Raw genomic sequence first — 20,238 nt, 5'->3', positions numbered from 1 at the left:
TGTATGTGTGTGTTTGTGTATATGTGTGGGTCTATGTTTTTGAGTGCGTTTGTGCATGCGTGAGAGTGTAAGTGTACACAAGTGTCAGGAGAGTTCTGTGCATGTGTGTGTGTGTGTGTGTGAGGGGGAGGTGGGGGTGCAGGGAGGAGGTGAGATAGAGGATGAGGTATGTGAGTGTATGCATGCCTACACTGTGGGAGCATCAGGATATTGGAACGTATATATTATATATATATATATATATATATATAATATATATATATCTTTGTATATATGTGTGTGGGGTTGGGGGTGGGAGATATGGACGTGTGTGTGTGTGCTTGTACAAGTAAGTGTTCATCTGTGTGTGTGAGTGTGTGTGCGTGTGCGTGTTTGTGTGTGTGTGTGGGTGTGTGTGCCGTGGAAGCTGCGATACATAGACTAGAAACTCCGAGTGTGTGGAGGAGGGGGTAGAGGAGGTGCAGGGAAATTTGTGGTGTGTGTGTGGGTGTGTGTGTGTGTGTGTGTGTGTGTGTGTTGGAGCTCATGTACGTTTATATGTATTTGACTGTGCTTTCATATCTATGAAACTGCGTTTTTGGGGCATATCTGTTATGCATGTGTGAGTGTATGTGTGAATGTGTGTCTTCATGTTTTATATTTATTTGCTTATTTATCATCATTGTTGTCTTATTTATTTAATTATTTATTTATTTATTTTTTATTATTATTATTATTATTATTATTTTATCATTATTTTCATTACTACTATATATATATATATACCTTTTTTTTTTCTTTTTTTTTTTTCTCAAGGCCTGACTAAGCGCGTTGGGTTACGCTGCTGGTCAGGCATCTGCTTGGCAGATGTGGTGTAGCGTATATGGATTTGTCCGAACGCAGTGACGCCTCCTTGAGCTACTGATACTGATACTGATAAATAACATTACTGATAGAAATATAAATAAGGTATTTCAATCATTTCAGAAATAAACTGTCACATATGTGTAACACATATGATAATGATAAAACAAAATATTAAAATGATTAATGTATTACATGATTGCATAAAAGAATACATTAACCTCTAACTGCTGCATTAAAAGATGATATAAAATTATATGCAATCCTTTTTTTTCTTTCTAAGGCATGGTAACATATCATTTAACTATACACTGCTACTAGAAAAAAATCATCATTTGACAGCCACAGATCCGAACATGGAACAATGTAATTTTGGTCAGGCTTCGATTACAGAGCATACCCTACTACTCCCATATATAACCAGTTTTAAAGATATGCTCAAATCTAACCCTATGGCTATGGCCACAACAATGTAAACAAGACTTGCTTATTTAAAAAATATAGCAATCCAATTCATATCCATGGCATCTACTTACTGTTGTAGTTCTGACAAAGTGAGAAAAGGTTATGAACACACACACTGACTGTCACACAAGTATACAAATCTTGAAGTGTTGAAACACACACACACACACACACAAACTTCAGACACGCTTTGTAAATTCCAGTTCAAACACAAATTTCAATTATCAACATCAGTTAACTTTTCTTTCCACACAAACTTCACACCTTTTTCTTTTTCTTCCCTTTTTGTCCCTTTGCTTTCTTGACAGTTTTTTCTTCAGCAAGAACATCCTGTTCCAACTGTCTTTTCTGACTGCTCCCCGACTCCAGTTTCTCACTCACTGTCTCAGTTTTCACCACATCCAAACTGTCCCATATAGCGTCATCAGCTTCATTATCATGCTGATTACTTTCAGTCCCCTTCACCTCAGTCTTTCTCATCACTGCTGTCTTTCCCATTTCATTTCCCTCAACCTGAGGCCACTCATCTGACAGAAGCACACAGTTTAATCTGGATTTCAGATAGAATTTGTCCAGGAGAGTTTTGCTTTCAATATCATGAATTCTGACAAAACGGTCGACACAAGCTGACACCACAACAGGTGTGGTGGAGTGACACTGGAGGTCGCTGATGCCTCCACTGAATCCTCGGTACACATGCACTACCTGCTGTTTCCGCAGATCCACTAGCGCCATGTCTCCCTTGGTGCTCCCCACCACCACCTGGTCCTCTCTCTGGGCACACACCGACAGAGCCGTCAGTGCTGTGGACTTGAACACCTCCATGTCCGCCACAGGCCGGCGACGTGCTTTGGGGTCATACACTCGCACCTGGTTGTAACCCGTGCACGTCACCATTCTGCGATTATCCCCACAAAACTGTATTTTCGTCACCCATATGGGAACACGAAGATTCAGCCAGTCGTTTCTAACATTCTTTGACGTGAAAACTGCCTCCTGCTTGTTCACGTCCCACAGTTTTAGAGGGTTTTCCTTCCCTCCTGTTGCGACGAGGTTTGGTTCACTGGTGTTCTGAGCCACAGTCCACAAATTATCTCCTGTGGAAATTCTCACCGCGTCTTCCTCGTCACCATCACCGGACCAAACAGCAACGACTCCACCACTAAATCCTGTCAAGAACTTACCATCAAATTTTGTGATGGTCTTGATGTGACCCGAGGCCCCAAAGAAAGGTCCTTGCTCTCTGGCTGAAGCGCCAGAAGCATCGAAAGTCAGAACACAGTTGTCGCGGAGTCCAGCGCACAGCTCAGTCTGTTCTGCATCACCCCAGCACAGACAAGTGATTTCTCGGGATCGATTTGCTCCCTCGATCGAATTTAAATTCTGCCACGTTCTTTCTGCGGTCTGGAGACCTTTGAGAAGTCCTGTTTCTGCCCCGACGAACACATTGTACGCACACGTGGTCGCCATGTCTGTGTGCATGTGGGTTGCAACAAAATTGGCATCGGAAAGTAACGAAAACTACAACCGAGTTTTCGAAACGGAATAAATAGAAATAGATTGGGTTTTTTATTATTTTATTTTTAAATTTTTTAAATTTTTTTATTTATTTTATAACCCAAAATGTTGATACTAACTTCGGTAAAGTCCTATTTCGGGGTGTGGGGGGGTCTCATACAATGTTTTTAAAAGCGAATGTGTGAAATGTTTTTATTTGAGAACATATGTTTATTACTCGTTTGATCAAGTTATCCGCGTGTGTGGGGTGGGGTGGGGGGGTGGGGGGTGCGGTGCGGGTGTGTGCTGATTATCTGGTTGTGGTTTTCCGCAATTCATCTTTATTCTTATCTTATCTGTCTATTATAATCAATGTGCAGTATAGTAGGCTATGTTTATAATTATATTCAAATAATGTTTCTTAATTCTTTCTGTTTTTACATTAAGAATACTAGTTATTACCTGCAGTGTGTGGATGTATGTATGAAACGATGTATGTGATATTTTTTTACATTTGTATCTTCGTAATATTTGTTGGGGCTGTTGTTGGCTTTTACAGTTATGGTCCCCATGTTGTTTACTTGTCTATGTTGTGATAATGCACCTGACCAAATTTCTCCAGTTGGAGATAATAAAGTTATTCTTATCTTATCTTATCTTATCTTATCTTATCTGTTTCCAGCGGGATTTCAGCCACGGACAATTAAGTTAGTGGATTTCAACCATGATTAACGGTGCTGCTGGGTCGATCCCGTTAACAGGTAGACTGGGAATTTAACCACTGTGTCCCCCAAACATGCTGTTTACAAATTACAGTAAAGATTCTGCCGCTGGTCACTGGGGTGGGGTGCGGTGGGGTCATGGGGCCGTGGGGTGGGGGTGGACACTTGAGCTGCGTTATGAACATATGCAAACTCTTCTCAGTTTTTGTTGTTGTTTTTTTGTTTTTTCCCCTCCAGTTCCAGTTCTTTTAGGCGAAGCCCAGCCTAGTTTTAGATCTGTAGGTGCGCAGTATCTGTCAGTGGAAGACAATAACGACTGACACACACACCGGCAAACTTTCTCCCCCACCTCTCTCTCTCTCTGTCTTTCTCTGTCACACACACACACACATACACACACACACACACACACACACACACACACATATATATATATATATACACACACACGCACACGGCTGTTACACATCACACAACACTGGCTATCAATCCTGTCCATTTTCATACTGCACCGCCCCCCTCCCCCTCCTCACCACCACCCCCATCCCCCCGTCCCCTCCCTACTGTGCGCAACTGTCCCGACCCCTACCCCGGCCATCCCCCAACTCAACTGATCCTCAACTGAATACTTTCATTTTTGATTAAAGGATTCAACAAGAAGAAATGATTAAACATATTGTGCGCACATACACACTCACGCACACACATATGCACTCAGCTCAACGACAGCGCACGCACACCCGGTTTACACACACACACACACAGACACATAGTGCGGGCCACACTAAAATAACATAGCATTTAATTGCTTGCAATACACACTGTAAACATGGTTGATCATGCATATTTTCAACAATTCATGTCACGGAACATGGTTGGATGATAACGCTATGTTTCGTTGTTGTTTTTTGTTTGTTTGTTTTTTAAACTTTTTTGTCGTCTGCTATTCTATTTTGAGTGCAGTCGACACGTCGACATAATTCATCAATTTTATGTGTATCTACTCAAATGAAAATTTCCTGGGATTTTATAAAAGCGAAAACTTTTAATCTTGTATTTTGTGAAAGGTTTTATTATTATCACTGAATAAAATACCAAAGTGGCATGAACTGCTCCATTAACTTTACGGAAGGTAAAGGTCATTGATGAGAACGAGAACTGGGAACGTTGTCAAAATATGAGCAGGTGAAAATATGGTTGGAAAACGAAAGCGAGTTATTGGAAACATTGTATGGTCCAAAAGAAGTGGACATAATAAAGATGGAGTAAGTATGATTTACTTTACGGATTTATATTGACTTGAGGCGTGTGTTGAGGTCTCTTCTATTGTAATTTAATATTTGTCGAGATAGACATTGCGAAAGAATGAGAATATCGGCATCTGCTAAGCCGATCGCACCGACCAGTCCATTGTCAGAATTATCGACGGTACACTTTACTTTCGCATAATTTGACAATATTAAGAAGTCCTTATCAAATCTGTTCGAGATTTTGCAGTGCTTTATTCATAAAGCTAAGTGAGAATCTGTCGTAACTCGTGTACATGAACTTAGTAGATAAGTTGTAACTGGGGTTACTGATCTTGGTGATCATGACCAGGATGTATCTGGATTTGTTAAGAAAAAACAAACAAACGAAAAAAAAAAAAAAAGTAAATAAATAAATAACCACCCAAACACATGACAGTTCTGTTATTAGGTTTTCATGAAAAAAAAAAAAAATTGCAACACATTTTTCTCTATATCCTGTACCCCAGCACATGACGGGTGTGATGGTCAAATGGTTATGTACAGCCCTGGATTCTCATTGAGTTTCCAGAGTTTGATCCCTGGTTTCAGCACATCTGGTGTGTGAAGAGTGGAGATTTTTCTGCTCTCGCAGGTCAACAGAGCTGCTAGTGTCTAAAGCCATTCGTGTGTGTATATTACTATATATATATGCATGCAATAGCTCAATTATGCGTTAAAGGTCCTGTTAGTGTAATCCATGCCAGTGTTTGGTGTGTTGTGGTAACATGTAAATACCCAGCATGCTTAAACCGTGACAGAATCATCAGCAAGTTGATGTTTGTCTTGTAATGGAAAGAAGAAGAAAGAAAAAGATGTTAAAACAAAAGTTATGTCATCCCCCCAACCCTTCCCGTTATCCCCTCCATTCCCACTCCCCTCTATGCCATAACTGATATAAGTAAAAAGAAATGTTCTAAATGTCACTTGCTTTAGTGTCATTAACTATGTAGTTTTTCCCAACAGAATGAAATGTTGAAATGCTTGTGCATAATGAGTTGACAAAACAATACTACAGTCAGTATAGTGACAATTACATGTTTTATATTTTGGATCAGGAATGTGTCTGAAACATGGAACATGTATATCAGTGTCCATAAGTGTCTGTAATTTTATGCATAATATTAGGCAAGAAAATGGTAGAAGTGAGTATTCTATGGAACATAATTTTTATTTAAGATAAAAGATATTGCATGATGATGTCACCAATGAAGAACAAGAAGAAAAGAGATTTTGGTGTTGCTTTTAATTAAAAACCTTTTTTGACCTATGATATAAATATAAGAAGCATAAGATTTTTTGTTTGTTATAAGAATAAAGCAATTCATTTCAATTGATTTATTACTATCATAAAGAATTTCTTGTGATTTCTTGATTAAAGATATATTTTTAGATTATGCATAGCATTGGTAAAAGCTTATAATACCATTTGCTGTTTTCATTCTTTTGTTTGTTTTCATTTATGTATTATTTCTTTTTAAACAACATTACAAGCTCATTGAATCAGATTTGTTTAAATTTGGAGAACAGGGGGAAAGCAAGTGCAGATAATTAAATTAGCTCTTAAAATGATTTGATTTGTTATGGATGCTTATATAGCACCTATCCTCAATTGGAGAACAAACTCTAAGCGTTTTACAAACTTGGGGTCATTTGCACAACATGCTGCTTTCCCAGGTAGAGCTGACTGAGGTCTGTCATTGGGCGGTCATCATTTGTTTCCTTTGTCATTCAATTAGATTTCAGGCACATACACAGTCAGACAGTGTAAAATTTTACTTGTATTCATGACCATTTTGTTTGAGTTGTGGTAGAGGGGAATATAAACCCTTCAAAGACAGCTACTTGGTGTCATGTTGAATTCTAATGGAGAGAGCCATGTGTTGTGGCAGACATGATGCGAGTCGTATCCTCTGTGGGGTCATTAGATTTTTAGCTGATGGCAGTGAACCATCTTTCCATTATGATGATGTATTCTGGTCAAAACAAGAACAAAAAACACAGGCTTACACTTCAGTGGTGCCTCTAATCTTAGTGGGTGTGAAAAACAGTCAAAGAGGCACCCAAGCTGCAATGAGGGGGTGATACTCGAAACCAGAAGAAAATAAACTGAACGTATATAAATGTATAGTCTATACTAAATATGGCATAGATAGATGCTAAGAATAGATAAATACTTGTAAATCAGTATACACATCTTCTCATTTATTTAACACTATAACAGATAAACAACATTATTTTGTAACATATTTTACTGAATAGTGTTTTCAAGTGTTGAAGTAAATGCATTGTTTGTATACATGTAAATGTGTGTGTTTTACTTTTTCTTTATTGAACAGGATGACGGGAGTTTTGTAAGTAATGAGGGATGGCAGTAGTAGTAATCAAGAGGGTTTATGCTTTGCCTTGGTTCTGATTTGTATTCTGATGCATTATCTGATTAAAAAAATTTTTTTTTTTTTTTTTGCTTTTTGATATTTTGTTAACCCGCATGTGAAGTAGTATGAAATGGCAGTTTAGCTTTTTGAGTCTGTTTTTGACTGAAGTTGGGACAGAACATGTTTTTGCTGAACAGAGTAACACATGTGCCTCTGGTTCATTCCAAACAAGTGTTGACCTGGTGGCAACAACTCTCTCCCCTTCCCATCCAGCATATGGGTGTGTGCGCTTGTAACACACACACACACACACACAATCATAGATAAATGCATATAATTATATATATTCACAAACACAGGCTCTCTCTCTCTCTCTCTCTCTCTCTCTCTCTCTCTCTCTCGCACACACACACACACACACACACACACACACACATTGATATGGAAATAAAACTGAAAGTGGTAAAAACTAAAAAAGAGTGATAAAAACCAGCATTAAACTAGACATTCTGCTTTTTGAGCCGGGAACAAGGGAACTGATACAGTGTATGGGAATTGGAGGCTATCAGACATTCCGCTTTGAAACTTCTGCACAAACAGACATTTGTTTCGAGATCACGTCATATGGCAGCTTGAATCCTGATCAGGTCAGTGGGCCAGATTAGGAGTTGACTGGTCAAGAAATTGGGGTATGCACTGCATTGGATGACAGAAAAACAGACAGGCACAGAGACAGGCAGGCAGACAGATCCCATGTAAAGGAGGCATGTTGCAAATTGGTGTGTACACACACACACACACACACACACACACAGAGCAGTGGAGTGAATTGAAAAGGGACATTGACCTAAATCTTCAGTTTACACAATATTGTGTGCACTTACACAGCAGTGAATAGAACAGGATGTAATTTCATGTTGAGTTGCTTGTATTGCCCTGCACACAAGGAAAGAGGAAGAAAGTGTGAGACTTACAGATGATAAGGGCATCCAGTACAGGGTTACTTCAGAAGCAGATTATAAATATTGATGAGGTGACATATGTGGGTGTTATGCAAAGAGCACTTTTTTTTCCTTTTTTTTTACCATCTGCTGATGTGAACCTTAACACACTGATCAGTCAGTATGTATGTGACATGGATTTGAAGTTTATAGGACCAATCCTTTGAGCGGAAGATGCCTGATTTGCACACACAGGCGCTACCTTGCTGAAATTGATCTCACTTAACCCTGCCGAAGCACTCTCTGAAAACTGCTTGTTGATAACACATGATGTATTTCTAACATAATGTTGTTTGCTATTAATGTCATAATGATAATGTTAAAACACTTTTTAAGATTGTAACTGAAATGAGCATGTCTCAAGATTTTCAGTCAGCTTTGAGTTAAGATTTCTTTTGGATACTCTGACTCTGTGTGTGTGTGTGTGTGTGTGTGTGTGTGTGTGTGTGTGTGTGTGTGACCTTGTATATTGATGTATATGAATTTTTTTCTCTTTCCATTTTTTCTGTGTAGGCTAATGATTTGTGAAGGGGTTTATTGTACATAGACCAGGCAGTTCAGAAATTGGCATTTGTTTAGAAAATAAAATGAAGCTGAAACAGCAGTGAAACTAACCCATAACATATTATCCAGTAGCTTCATCATATGTTGTTTTACATTGTATACATGTGCCAAGCAGCTTAATGACAGTGCAGATACCACAAACAGACCCTCGCTGTTTTATAGCTATGCGTTCTCTGTGTTTCTGTGATGCGCAGATTGGACACAATTTTGGAGATAAGTAAGAGATGGGGAGGGAGATAGGGACAGGGCCACTGTTGTTGGAGTGGATGTACAGGTAATTGGGTCATAGCTGGAGGCTTCAACGTGGAAATGAACTCTTTTTTTTTTCTTTTTTCTTTTAAGCACAGGAAAGCAAAAGAGAGGAGGGAGTGGGGATAATAATGATAACAATGTTTGTTTAATGAGGGAAGTTGAAGAAGTGTACATGCTTCTTTACATACAGACCTCAGGGCTAAAAGAAATTTTTATTCAAAGAAATCAGAATAAAAACCTGATGGATAATGTGACAGAAAAGGAGGCAGGGTACACTGACACTGAAACACTGATATATAACAAACAGTCACAAAACATGTTAAAAGTCGAGTTTAATACACAACACAACTCGGTACAATATCATTCAATGACAATACAGTGCAATGCAATGAAATGCAAAACAATAGAACACAACATGGAAAATCCATGTGTATCTAGATTACTTGCACAAGGCCAATAATCAGATCTACAGATTTGTTTATAAAGAGTTTTGACCAGCTACTGTCATGAACTAGAACTAGATTGGCAGATGAGTGAATGTTTTATTCATATAAAGGCCATTGTCCCTCATGAAGGAGTACAATACATAAACAAGCACAGTCACTGAAGAAAATCATGAAGTTGCAACAGATCTGAAATGCAATGCCTTGTACAAGTATATTGACAAATTCCTTATGATGCTTTCTTTTTCAGATGCTAGAAGTAGACTTAAACGAAATTGACTGGGATATCTATAAAAAGCAGGTGGGATATATCGTACTCTCAAACTGGTTAAAGCAGGACAACATAAAACAAAATGCAACTCATCTTCATTTCCACTTTTGCACAACGGACACATTAAATCAGCTGCAGAATGTTTCCTGTAACGATAATAATGCTGAAAAATTTCTGAAATACCAAAACGAAATCTTGTCATAATAAATTTTAAGTGTCTAAGTTCATACGCAGGTAAATCTTAACGTCATGACCAGTACAAAATGTCCTATATACGCAAAACCCATCACTATTATTCACATGAAAATTCCACTCTTGCCATCTGCACGCAATCAGTCTATCTTTTAGGTCACACAAAAATAATCTGACATCTTGCACACCTTGATTTTCCCATACAAAACCGAAACCAAACTGATACAACTTAGAACGAACTTTTGAAACCCAATTTCTTTTACCTTTTGCATCCAAGTCAGTTAACATTGCATAAGCTTTCCGTGGCAACCTGCAATCATTCATTCTTGTTAATTTAATCCAGTAACGAATACAAATAAGTACAGAGTTAATATAAATCGGGTATCTATTAGTTTCTCCGTAAACAATGTCATTTGGGTGAATGTATAGAAAACCAGATTATTATATGTGAAGAGATACAGTATACACTCCTACTGTAACCACCACTCTGTGGCCAAAGCTCAACCTCATAATTGGCCAGAACTATGTCCAAAGATTTATGTATATCATATATTTGGAAGAAAATAGGTAGGTAGGCGTGTATTGGTATTGTTTGGTATATAGGTGACTGAACCCAAAACGGCAAAAGGGTAGATGGCAACAAAAGAGAAAGTTTTGCTAACGCTGTAGAGTTAATTATGAATTAGTGTTAAATCATTTTAATGGATAGCAGTATATCAAATGGTCAGTTGTTTTAAACGATATATACAAATTGTGTGTTTTAAAGTATTAAAGCCATGAGATATAACATAGCATGCATTAGCTTTCTGCCAGTGTGCACAAGTTTCCCTGAAGCCACACACCAGAGGAGACCTTGTGCTGGTACTGGGTCACTTGGGTGGTTCTCAATGGTGCCTGCCCCCCCCCCGCCCCCCACTAAGCTCATTGAATTTTATTCATGTTGATTTACTTTTCTCATTCTTAACATTGTTGCTGTTGTTGCTGCTGCAGATATGCCTTGTAAGATGTGTTCTTGGTCAAGTTGTTACTGTCGAGGAGGGTTTATTTTTATGTTGTGTGGGTGGATAATAAATTATGAACTTAAAGCTTCATTTTTTGCTCAAATTTAAAGTTGTATTGATAATTTATGGGCTAATAATTTCATAAGTTTTAGGTATTCATTTGTTCTTTTTTTTTCATTTCGTAAGTTCATTGTGGGCAACTTTAACCTCCTCTTTCAGGTCCTTTTGATCTCTTCTCCAGCATTTTCTCTTTATGTGTGTGTGTGTGTGTGTGTGTGTGTATTTGATTTGATTTGATTTGTGTTGTTTTGTTGTAGTGGATTCAAATGTTTGTTTTTTTTTTCAAACTTGCTGAATATTGCTGCGTTTGACAACAAATCAGGGCACATTTGATATCATACAAATGAAACATGTCACTACATGTCGCACTGCAAGGGAGATGGAAGATGTCATTCTGTTCCCACTCCATAATTATCATCTGGTTACTTAAGTAATCAAGGTCATGTGTGACTGCCATGCTGAATAGAACTGGTCAGTTTTCTCAAGAGGTAATAACTATTTTTATAGAACCTGACTGAATCATATTTTCAAGGAAGTGATAAAATGGTCTGCTAGGTATATTTCATTTTTGTTTGCTTGTTTTGTCCTGTTTGTTTTGCTTTGTTTTCTTAATTGTTGCTTTTTCATCTGTTCACTGTTGAGAATCGAGACATGACATGTACAGGGTTTGGAAGTGTTGGTGTCCCTGCCCCTTTGGTTTATTTTTTTTTTGGGGGGGAAAGCTGTTATACCTTTGTACAGTGTAGTATTATGGTCTTGAAACTTTATTTATAATGCTGGGATAAAAATGTCTTGTTTCATGACATAATCGGATATTCTCCATTGAAGGTCTTTGTTCTTTGTGTTCTTATTTATTTTGAATTGTCTGTGAAGGGATGATACATGTCTTAGCAATATGATGGTTTAAATATGGTGCACAGTTTAGGATTTGTTGGATAGGGAGGGGTGAGGTAGGTGTATGTGTGTGTGTGTGTGTGTGTGTGTGTGTGTGTATAAATCATGCACAGTTAATGGATACATTTGATACAGACATGCAGCATGTGCAGGTAAATTTATCGGACACAGACAGACATGAATAATGTTACAGATAAGTCATAACCATGTTGAACACAATGTGATGGTTTAAATATGGTGCACAGTTTAGGATTTGTTGGATAGGGAGGGGTGAAGTAGGTGTATGTGTGTGTGTGTATGTGTGTGTGTGTGTGTGTGTGTGTGTGTGTATAAATCATGCACAGTTAATGGATACATATGATACAGACATGCAACATGTGCAGGTAAATTTATTGGACGCAGACAGACATGAATAATGTTACAGATAAATCATAAACATATTGAACACACATTTAATTTAGACAGACAAGCAGAATGATTGAGACTTGGTGCAGAATGCACACAGAATTCAGACATACATATAATTGATCTATCAGTCATCACTAACGTCAACACAAGCTAATCCACCAGTCAGCATGTACACACCACCTGTGCACATTGGCATGCTACCTGCCAATATGCACATCTTATTGAAAAGTAAGGTTTTTTTTGTTTTTATTTTTTTTACATGAGTGAGCATATGCATATACACAAACATTTTTTCACTCTCAGAATTTTCAGCCAAGAAAACATGCATGTGAAAAAGGGGAGGGCGTGGGGGATCTGCTCAGAGAGAGAGAGAGAGGGAGATGTCAATGATTAAAAGGTGTTTGTTGTTATCCTAAGACAAAGGCCAATTGACTGGAATTGGCAGGAACAGAATTATATATAATCATTCAAAATAATGATAGCTGTTGAACTGTTGTTGTACAGTGATGTAATCATTCACAGTTATGGTATGTTGTATGGACAGCCAGTTGATAAGATTCTGGCATGTTGTTTTATCCAGCTTCAATTTCAGCATGCATGTTCTGCATTATTAAAATGAATAATGGTTGAACTTAAAACTTGGTGTTTTTTGTTTTAAGTTCAGCAATTTGATAAATAAAAGTTAAACATAGACTGTGTAGCAGTGTATGATGGTGAACCCATAAAGTGCAGAATATATCAAACATGAAATACATTTTGTTTTGTTTTTTGTTTTCTGACACTCAGTGATATTAATTTGAGAAATTTTTTAAAAAAATTAAAAAAAGGAAATGAAAAAGGAAAACTACAGTAAAATACATAAGGCAACTAACACATATTTTGCTAATGTGCGTTTATGCAGTAATCAATATGGCATGTTGTCACCAGGGGAAAGATAAATGTGTAAAACATTCACAGCAACAGGTGTTACAACAATGCAATATTCTATGATGTCAACGTTAGTGGTTTACTTCGTGGATTTTGCACATTTGCTTTCAAGACTGTGCTTATGACAGTAAAACATTATGTTTCAGCTGGTTTAGTTTGGTTTGTTTGGCATATTTTGTTCTGAACTTGCTTCATAAATGTCAGTCAACGTCTTGGTTTTACATATTTTGTTGTTGATATTTTGGACAGGAAAGTGAGTGTGTGTCTTACTTTTGTGTGTGTTTAAACGTGTGTGCACACATATGGATGCATGCGTGCTTGCATTTTCAGTACAATTCAAGATAATAGAACAGAATAAGATAAGATATAATTTAATGTGATGTAATGTAATTAATAGAACAGAACATATATAAATATAATAAAGTAAATGTTCTTAACAAAACAAACACAGAATAACAGAAGGTATAGATCTGTGAGTGTGGGCGTTAACTGACATACAGGCTGCGGTGTTTCTCTCTGGCAGATGTCAGGCATTGGTCAGGCCAGCACGTACCATGCACTGGTCATCATCTTCCTGGAGTTCTTTGCCTGGGGCCTGCTGACCAGCCCTGTCATCAGCGTGAGTCACTCACTCACACACACACACACAACACACATTGTATTATTGTATTACTTTTTTTTGTCACAACAGATTTCTCTGTGTGAAATTCGGGCTTCTCTCCTTAGGGAGCAATTTTATTTGTTTTCCTGTGAAAGTATATTTTTCTACAGAATTTTGCCAGGGACAACCATAGGTTCTTTTATGTGTGCTAAGTGCTTGCTGTACACAAGACCTCAGGTTTGTCGTCTCATCTGAATGACTAGCGTCCAGACCCCCACTCAATGTCTAGTGGAGGGGTGGAAAATACTGGCGACTGTGGGATTGGAACCAGTGTACTCAGATTCTCTCGCTCCCTTGGCGGATGCGTTACCTCTAGACCATCACTCCACGTACATGCGCACACACATACAGGTAGACTCAAACACATACACATATACATGTATACCCATGCACACATTAAGCATACAATTTTTGACTGTGAATTGATGAAACCATACCTGCACAAAAATGTGTCATCACAAGTGAATGAACATTGATGTTTTTGACGTTTTACATTTGTTATCAGTTATTTCGCTTGTTAGATGAACAACTTCTCTTTTACAAAGTCCACTAAGTAATTTTCTTTAGCTGTATTAGATGTTTGTTTCAAATTTCACCCCCCCCCCCCCCCCCCCCATATACCCGGTTTTCCCCAACTCACCATACACCCCCCTCCCACTCCCCCTCCTCTTCTAAATGATGATACTCAAATGTATACATTAATACTCAATCAATCAGTACTCTAAGTCTAACAAAATGACTTCAGTCACCGATATGTGTGGCGGGATATTAAACCAAATTCCTCCTCCTCCTCTACCCATGCACAGAAATACACCAGAAAGGGCACACAGGCAATTCATTGAATGATATGATTTGCATGTTGGTATCAGAATTATTTGCCCACACGCATCTTCATAAAAGAAAATGTATGGAGAGAGATTTATGTATTGTTGTGTATAGTTACAGCTGTATTGTTTATTTTCTTAATTTTTTTGATTATGTTGGCTTCAGACACCCACCCACACACAGGCATGCGTGCACACACACACACACACACACACACACACACACACACTTGTACTAGTGTGGATAGTCAAGCAGTTATTTAATTGCTCTTGATTTTCTTCTTCTCTTCTTCCCCCCCCCCCCCCTCCCAACATTATTCCCTTTGTGCTAGAAATGGCTTCTGACCCTTTTTTTTTATTTTAATTTTATTTTTGATGATACACTTTTTTATTTGGTGATCTGTTTTTTAATACAAAATGTCAAGAGCAAAATAGAATTTTGGGGGGGTATTAAGAATTTTTTTTGGGGGGGATTAATTCACATCCTGATGTTTGTGTTTTGATGTGGTTTGTTGTAGATTCTAAACCAGACGTTTCCCAAACATACCTTCTTGATGAATGGCTTGATACAAGGGGTCAAGGTAGGTTTGTGTGTGTGTGTGCACATGTGTTTGTGTGTGTGTTTGTGCATGCGAGAATGTGTGCACACATGTGTGTGCGCATGTGTGTGTGTGTGTGTGTGTGTGTGTAGTCTCAGTAGTCTCAGTACGTTTGTTGATTGAGAGTAGAGCATGGTGTTTGAAGGATGATATTCATATTGATGTATTTGTAAGTGTGTGAGTGTGTGTGTGTGTTTGTGTAAGTTTATGTATGTACATATAACTGCATGTATGCTTGTATGCAGGCATGAAGTGCATGTGTGTATCATGTCTGCATTTCTGTGTCTTGTGCATTTGATAGAGCTTAATGTTGATTTAACGTTATATAGATTATGAACCATATGATGACAGTGTGGATGTTTGTGTGTGTATGCGTGTGGATAGCATAACATGTATTGAAGAACAGCACTGAAAAAGCAGAATTCCTTGATGTAGTCCTGTCATATGACCAGCCACCACCTATAGTCCAGCTATGAATGCAAAGGAACTTTAGCATAACATGTACGGAAGAACAGCACTGACAAAAGCAGAATCCCTTGTAGTAATCCTGTCATATGACTAGCCACCACTTTATAGTCCAACCGAACACAAAGGGACAACTTTATGGCAGGGGAATACCTTGTCATTTCTGAAAGCAAGTCACAGAGAAACCAAAATAATGTTAAAAAAAAAAAAGGTCAGTTGAAATATTGTTGACAGTGTTAAAAAGACCAGTTGATGTGGCTGTGTTGCAGGGCATGCTGTCCTTTCTCAGTGCCCCTCTGATTGGAGCGCTGTCGGACGTGTTTGGGCGAAAACCCTTCCTGATGCTGACTGTCACCTTCACCTGTGCCCCCATCCCCCTCATGCACCTGAGTGTCTGGTGAGTCACCCTTAATGGTTTCTTGAGATTTTGCCAGTTTGTCCCATTTCACCTGCCCACCATTCCTGGTTCGCCTAATCTCTCTCTCTCTCTCTCTCTCTCCCCCACACCCCCCCAGCCCCCCACTCTCTCTCGCTCTCTTTCTCTCTCTCTCATACACAATCTACACTTGGATTAGTGTTAGATTTTGTATGTGCACAGATGCCACAATCACTTTCTTGAAACACTTGTGATTCTCAACTGGTCTTAAGACCGGGCTAAATGAACATATTTACAGCAGTGACTTCAGTTTAGTTAAGATAAATGTTTGTAGGCTGTTTCAAAATTGCTGACACAAAGACCAGATCATCAACGTAGACCCCAGGCCAGCAATGAAGAAAGGGTTTTTTCTTAAAAACACACACGCACACAGATGCACGCGCACGCACGCACGCACGCACGCACACAACACACAACACACACACAACACACACACACACACACACACACACACAGAGCAGCTGAACATGCAGGCAATCAGGACCACCAGTTCAGTGATAGGTGAAACAGGAATAGGCAAACCAGGAATAGGTGAATCAGGAATAAGATGACGCCGTTGACCCATCATCCTCATGATACAGAAGGAAGCCCAATCATCTGCAGCATTTCAGTGGCATTCTCATGCAGCTCATTTTGATGCCCCCCACCCCTAACACACACACAGCCACACTTAGGATCATGTACTTAGCATGGTTTTACCCTGAAGAAAAAAAGAAAAAAGGTTTGGTACAGGAATATAAAGAAATGTTAAAGATACAAACTCAGTGTAATGTCACTGACAACTCTCCCACCTCAAACTTCTTTGCACTCACACATGTGTACACACACACACACAAGCACTGACACACAAAAGTGCAAGCACGTAAGAACAACAACATGTCATCCTGGGTGGGGGGGAGGGTGAGGGAAGGGGAGAAAGATCTACAGCTTGGAAATAATGGAACAAATATGTTTCAATAAAGAAATGATGGAGAAAATGGAATTACCATAAAGTTCGGTCTATTGAGCGCACTGGTATATAAGCCGCACCCACTAAATTTTGGAAAAATTTGAACTTTATACATACATAAGCCGCACCGGTTTATAAGCCGCACTTATTTCCGGTACCGGAACACATACTGATACAACATACTGATACAACAGAAAAGCTGTCGATACTGTAGGTTATGAAATAAACACAAGCGGGAACAACACAAAGAAAAGCAAACGAAAATACTGCTAGTGCCACAAAAAAATAATAAATAAACACAACAAAAATAAGATCCATAATTTAGGGATAGTCACATTTATTCAACGTCATCCTGCTCACTGAATCCACAAAAATCTTCGTCTTCAGTGTCCGAGTTGTAGAGAACCAGCACAACTTCCTCCGCCATCTTGTCTCTGACTTCAGCCTCACTTTCACTTCATGAACATGAAGGTGGAGGTCACTGCTGGTTCGTCGCTTGCACTGTCGTCTGCTAGGTCGATTGCCTTCAATTTGAAGGCTTCATCATAGGCATAACGTCGTGTTTTCGGCATGATGAGGGTGTACGCTTGAGCAGAGTGGAACTGAATGCTGATCTGAAGGCTTTAATGTGTGTAGATTTGATTTAATAAAACGTGAACAGTTAGCACACTATCCTGAAGCTCATCCAAAAGTTCATGGACAGAAATCATGATTTTGGTGAGTTGAAGGGCAGCTAAGAATAGATGAGAACGTGACACTCCCGGGATCGTTAAAATCCGCAAATAAGCCGCATCATTGTATAAGCCGCAGAGGTTGAAGCTGGGGTAAAAAGTCGCGGCTTATAGACCGAACTTGACGGTAACATGTTTTAAGACTGAATTTAAATCATCTGCCTGCATATCTTGTGTGTGTGTGTGTGTGAATGCAGGTGGTACTTTGCCATGCTGTCGATATCAGGGATCTTCTCGGTCACATTCAGCGTGGTGTTTGCCTTTGTGGCTGATGTCACAACAGACGACGATCGCAGTGCTGCCTATGGCCTGGTCAGTCTGCTTTCCTGTCTGTTTCTTGAGATTGTGATTGTTATGATTATTGTTGTTATTTTTAGAGGTGTTAGTAGTTGTAGTGATATCATCATGTTTGTGATCATTATCACTCTCTCTCTCACTCCCTATATATATATATATATATATATGATTAGTAGTAGTAGTAGTAGTAGAATTATGATTATTATTAGTAGTATTATTGTTATTGTAAAACCACCAAGGTAAAGGTGGGAAGGTGCTGCGTAGTGATGCTTCACTGGGTGCAGGGGTGTATCTCCTTTTTGTTTCACCTGTTTTATGGTTGTGTGACTTTTGCCCGTTCGACTGGAGTGGGATATTGGTGATGTGAATGTGTTATGATGCAGAAAGAATATTCTGTTAGATTCTCGCATCTGTTGTCTGCAGAAACTCAGAAACTTCAGAGTTAATTTGAATTCTGTCTGTGAAGAATAAGAATATGCTGAACAAGATTGTGAATGTGTGCAGTAAAGTCGTTGGTGTGAGACAGGACAGGTTGAGTGAACTGTACAATATCAGAGTATGACAGAAAGCCAGATGCCTTTCAAGCGACAGCAGCCGTATGCTGGCAAATTGTTATCAACTCTTGCCTTCAGGCAAACGCTTCTGTGTTCCAAAATTTAAAACAAATAGAACCAAATGCAGCTTTGTTCAAGCCTCAATTCAGCAGTTAAACAGCAATGATTAATGATCGGATATGTGACTTAAAATGTATGCCTGAGAGTATATATGTAGAATGTGACATCTGAAATCAAAATACTGTTGAATTGCATATTGTTGTTACATGTCATGTCTATTTTTAGTATGCTATTTTATGCCTATTCTTCAACTGTGATTTTATATTGCACATGTATGGCTGTGATTATGTATATATGATTTACCCCAAGTTATTTTTTAAAGGTTTCTGTCATTGTTGTTGTTGTCTGCTGTGATTATTGATTGTACACAGTTAGTTGCCCTAGGCTGACATCTAAAAATTTTATGTCTTTTATGTATACTTGTTGAATGACTGTGATTTTCATGTATCGTTTATTTGTTCTACTCCACAAATGAATTTCTCTTGTTGAGACGATAAAAGTATTCTGTATTCTGTGACCCAACAGGTATCAGCCACATTTGCGGCCAGTCTGGTGACCAGCCCGGCCCTGGGGGCCTACCTTCAGGACCTGTATAGTGACACAGTGGTCATCTGGATTGCCACGGCCATCGCCCTGCTGGATGTCCTCTTCATCATGGTGGCTGTTCCAGAGTCCCTGCCAGAGAAACTGCGCCCCGCCTCCTGGGGGTCGGCTATATCCTGGGAGAAGGCTGACCCGTTTGGGGTGAGTGGTGTGTTTGTGTGTGGCTGGATGTGGGGATGGGTGTGGGTGTGTTCGTATGTGTGTGTGTATGAGTGGGTGAGTGAGTAACTCATGTATGCTCAAATATGTGTATGTGACTGTGTGTCTGTGGTCTTTGTGTGTGTGTATGTGTGTGTGTGTGTGTGTGCCTGTGCATGTGTGTGTGTATGTGAATTTATGAGTGGGTGAGTGAGTGAGTGACTCATGTATGCTCATATATGTGTTTGTGATTGTGTGTGTGTGTGTAGTCTTGCACATGTCTGTGTGTATTTATTGTGTGTATGTGTGTATGTGTATGTGTATTAATATATGTGTGTGTGTGTGTGTGTGTGTGACAGGCGTTACGCAAAGTGAGTCAGGACCAGCTGATCCTGTTGCTGTGCACAGCTGTGTTTCTCAGCTACCTGCCAGAGGCCGGGGAGTACTCCTCCATCTTTGTCTACTTAAAACTGGTGAGTGCTTGTACTCATCTTCGCTCGTGCCTTTTGTCCGCATCGTTAATGGGTGGGAGTGCTTCTGTATTCTGTGGATTTCCATTTTGTTTGGGTTATTTTCTGCTTTATTTTACATTGTTTTTGATTTTAAGACACGCATTTTAGTTAAGTGGGTCCTTGTATTCTACAGATTACCATTTTAATGATTAAACTTGGTATTTTGCTTTGTTTTATTTAGGTTTTTGGTTTTGGTTTTAAGACA

The 20,238-nt window shown here is 38.9% G+C and overlaps 2 protein-coding genes across 5 annotated transcripts in view; one reads left to right on the top strand and one right to left on the bottom strand.

Moving 5' to 3' along the window:
* LOC143279868 (hippocampus abundant transcript 1 protein-like) overlaps positions 1 to 20,238 on the top strand; it is a 43,216-nt gene that overhangs the window by 1,361 nt on the left and 21,617 nt on the right. The window contains exons 1-8 of one of the 4 annotated variants that reach the window (XM_076584147.1): positions 4,676 to 4,792; positions 7,153 to 7,167; positions 13,728 to 13,823; positions 15,208 to 15,270; positions 16,023 to 16,150; positions 18,067 to 18,181; positions 19,306 to 19,524; positions 19,881 to 19,994. In XM_076584147.1, the coding sequence (XP_076440262.1) occupies positions 4,721 to 4,792; positions 7,153 to 7,167; positions 13,728 to 13,823; positions 15,208 to 15,270; positions 16,023 to 16,150; positions 18,067 to 18,181; positions 19,306 to 19,524; positions 19,881 to 19,994 (822 nt within the window). In that variant the 5' untranslated portion in view covers positions 4,676 to 4,720. Of the gene's footprint in view, positions 1 to 4,672; positions 4,793 to 7,152; positions 7,168 to 8,130; positions 8,225 to 13,727; positions 13,824 to 15,207; positions 15,271 to 16,022; positions 16,151 to 18,066; positions 18,182 to 19,305; positions 19,525 to 19,880; positions 19,995 to 20,238 lie in introns of those variants that run through there. The other 3 variants (XM_076584148.1, XM_076584149.1, XM_076584151.1) reach the window with 3 other exon arrangements.
* On the bottom strand, positions 667 to 2,778 carry LOC143280514 (WD repeat-containing protein 74-like). The gene has a single exon (XM_076585192.1). The coding sequence runs from the start codon at positions 2,776 to 2,778 to the stop codon at positions 1,567 to 1,569; it is 1,212 nt and encodes a 403-aa protein (XP_076441307.1). The 3' UTR covers positions 667 to 1,566.

The sequence above is a fragment of the Babylonia areolata genome, chromosome 3 (genome assembly GCF_041734735.1).
Source record: "Babylonia areolata isolate BAREFJ2019XMU chromosome 3, ASM4173473v1, whole genome shotgun sequence".
Lineage (NCBI taxonomy): Eukaryota > Metazoa > Mollusca > Gastropoda > Neogastropoda > Buccinidae > Babylonia > Babylonia areolata.
The sequence above is the reverse complement of the archived record's forward strand: the minus strand, read 5'-3'. Positions and strand labels throughout refer to the sequence as shown.

What these genes read in the sequence shown, in the direction of transcription:
- LOC143280514 (XM_076585192.1), bottom strand. Translation starts at nt 2,778, where the DNA reads ATGGCGACCACGTGTGCGTACAATGTGTTCGTCGGGGCAGAAACAGGA.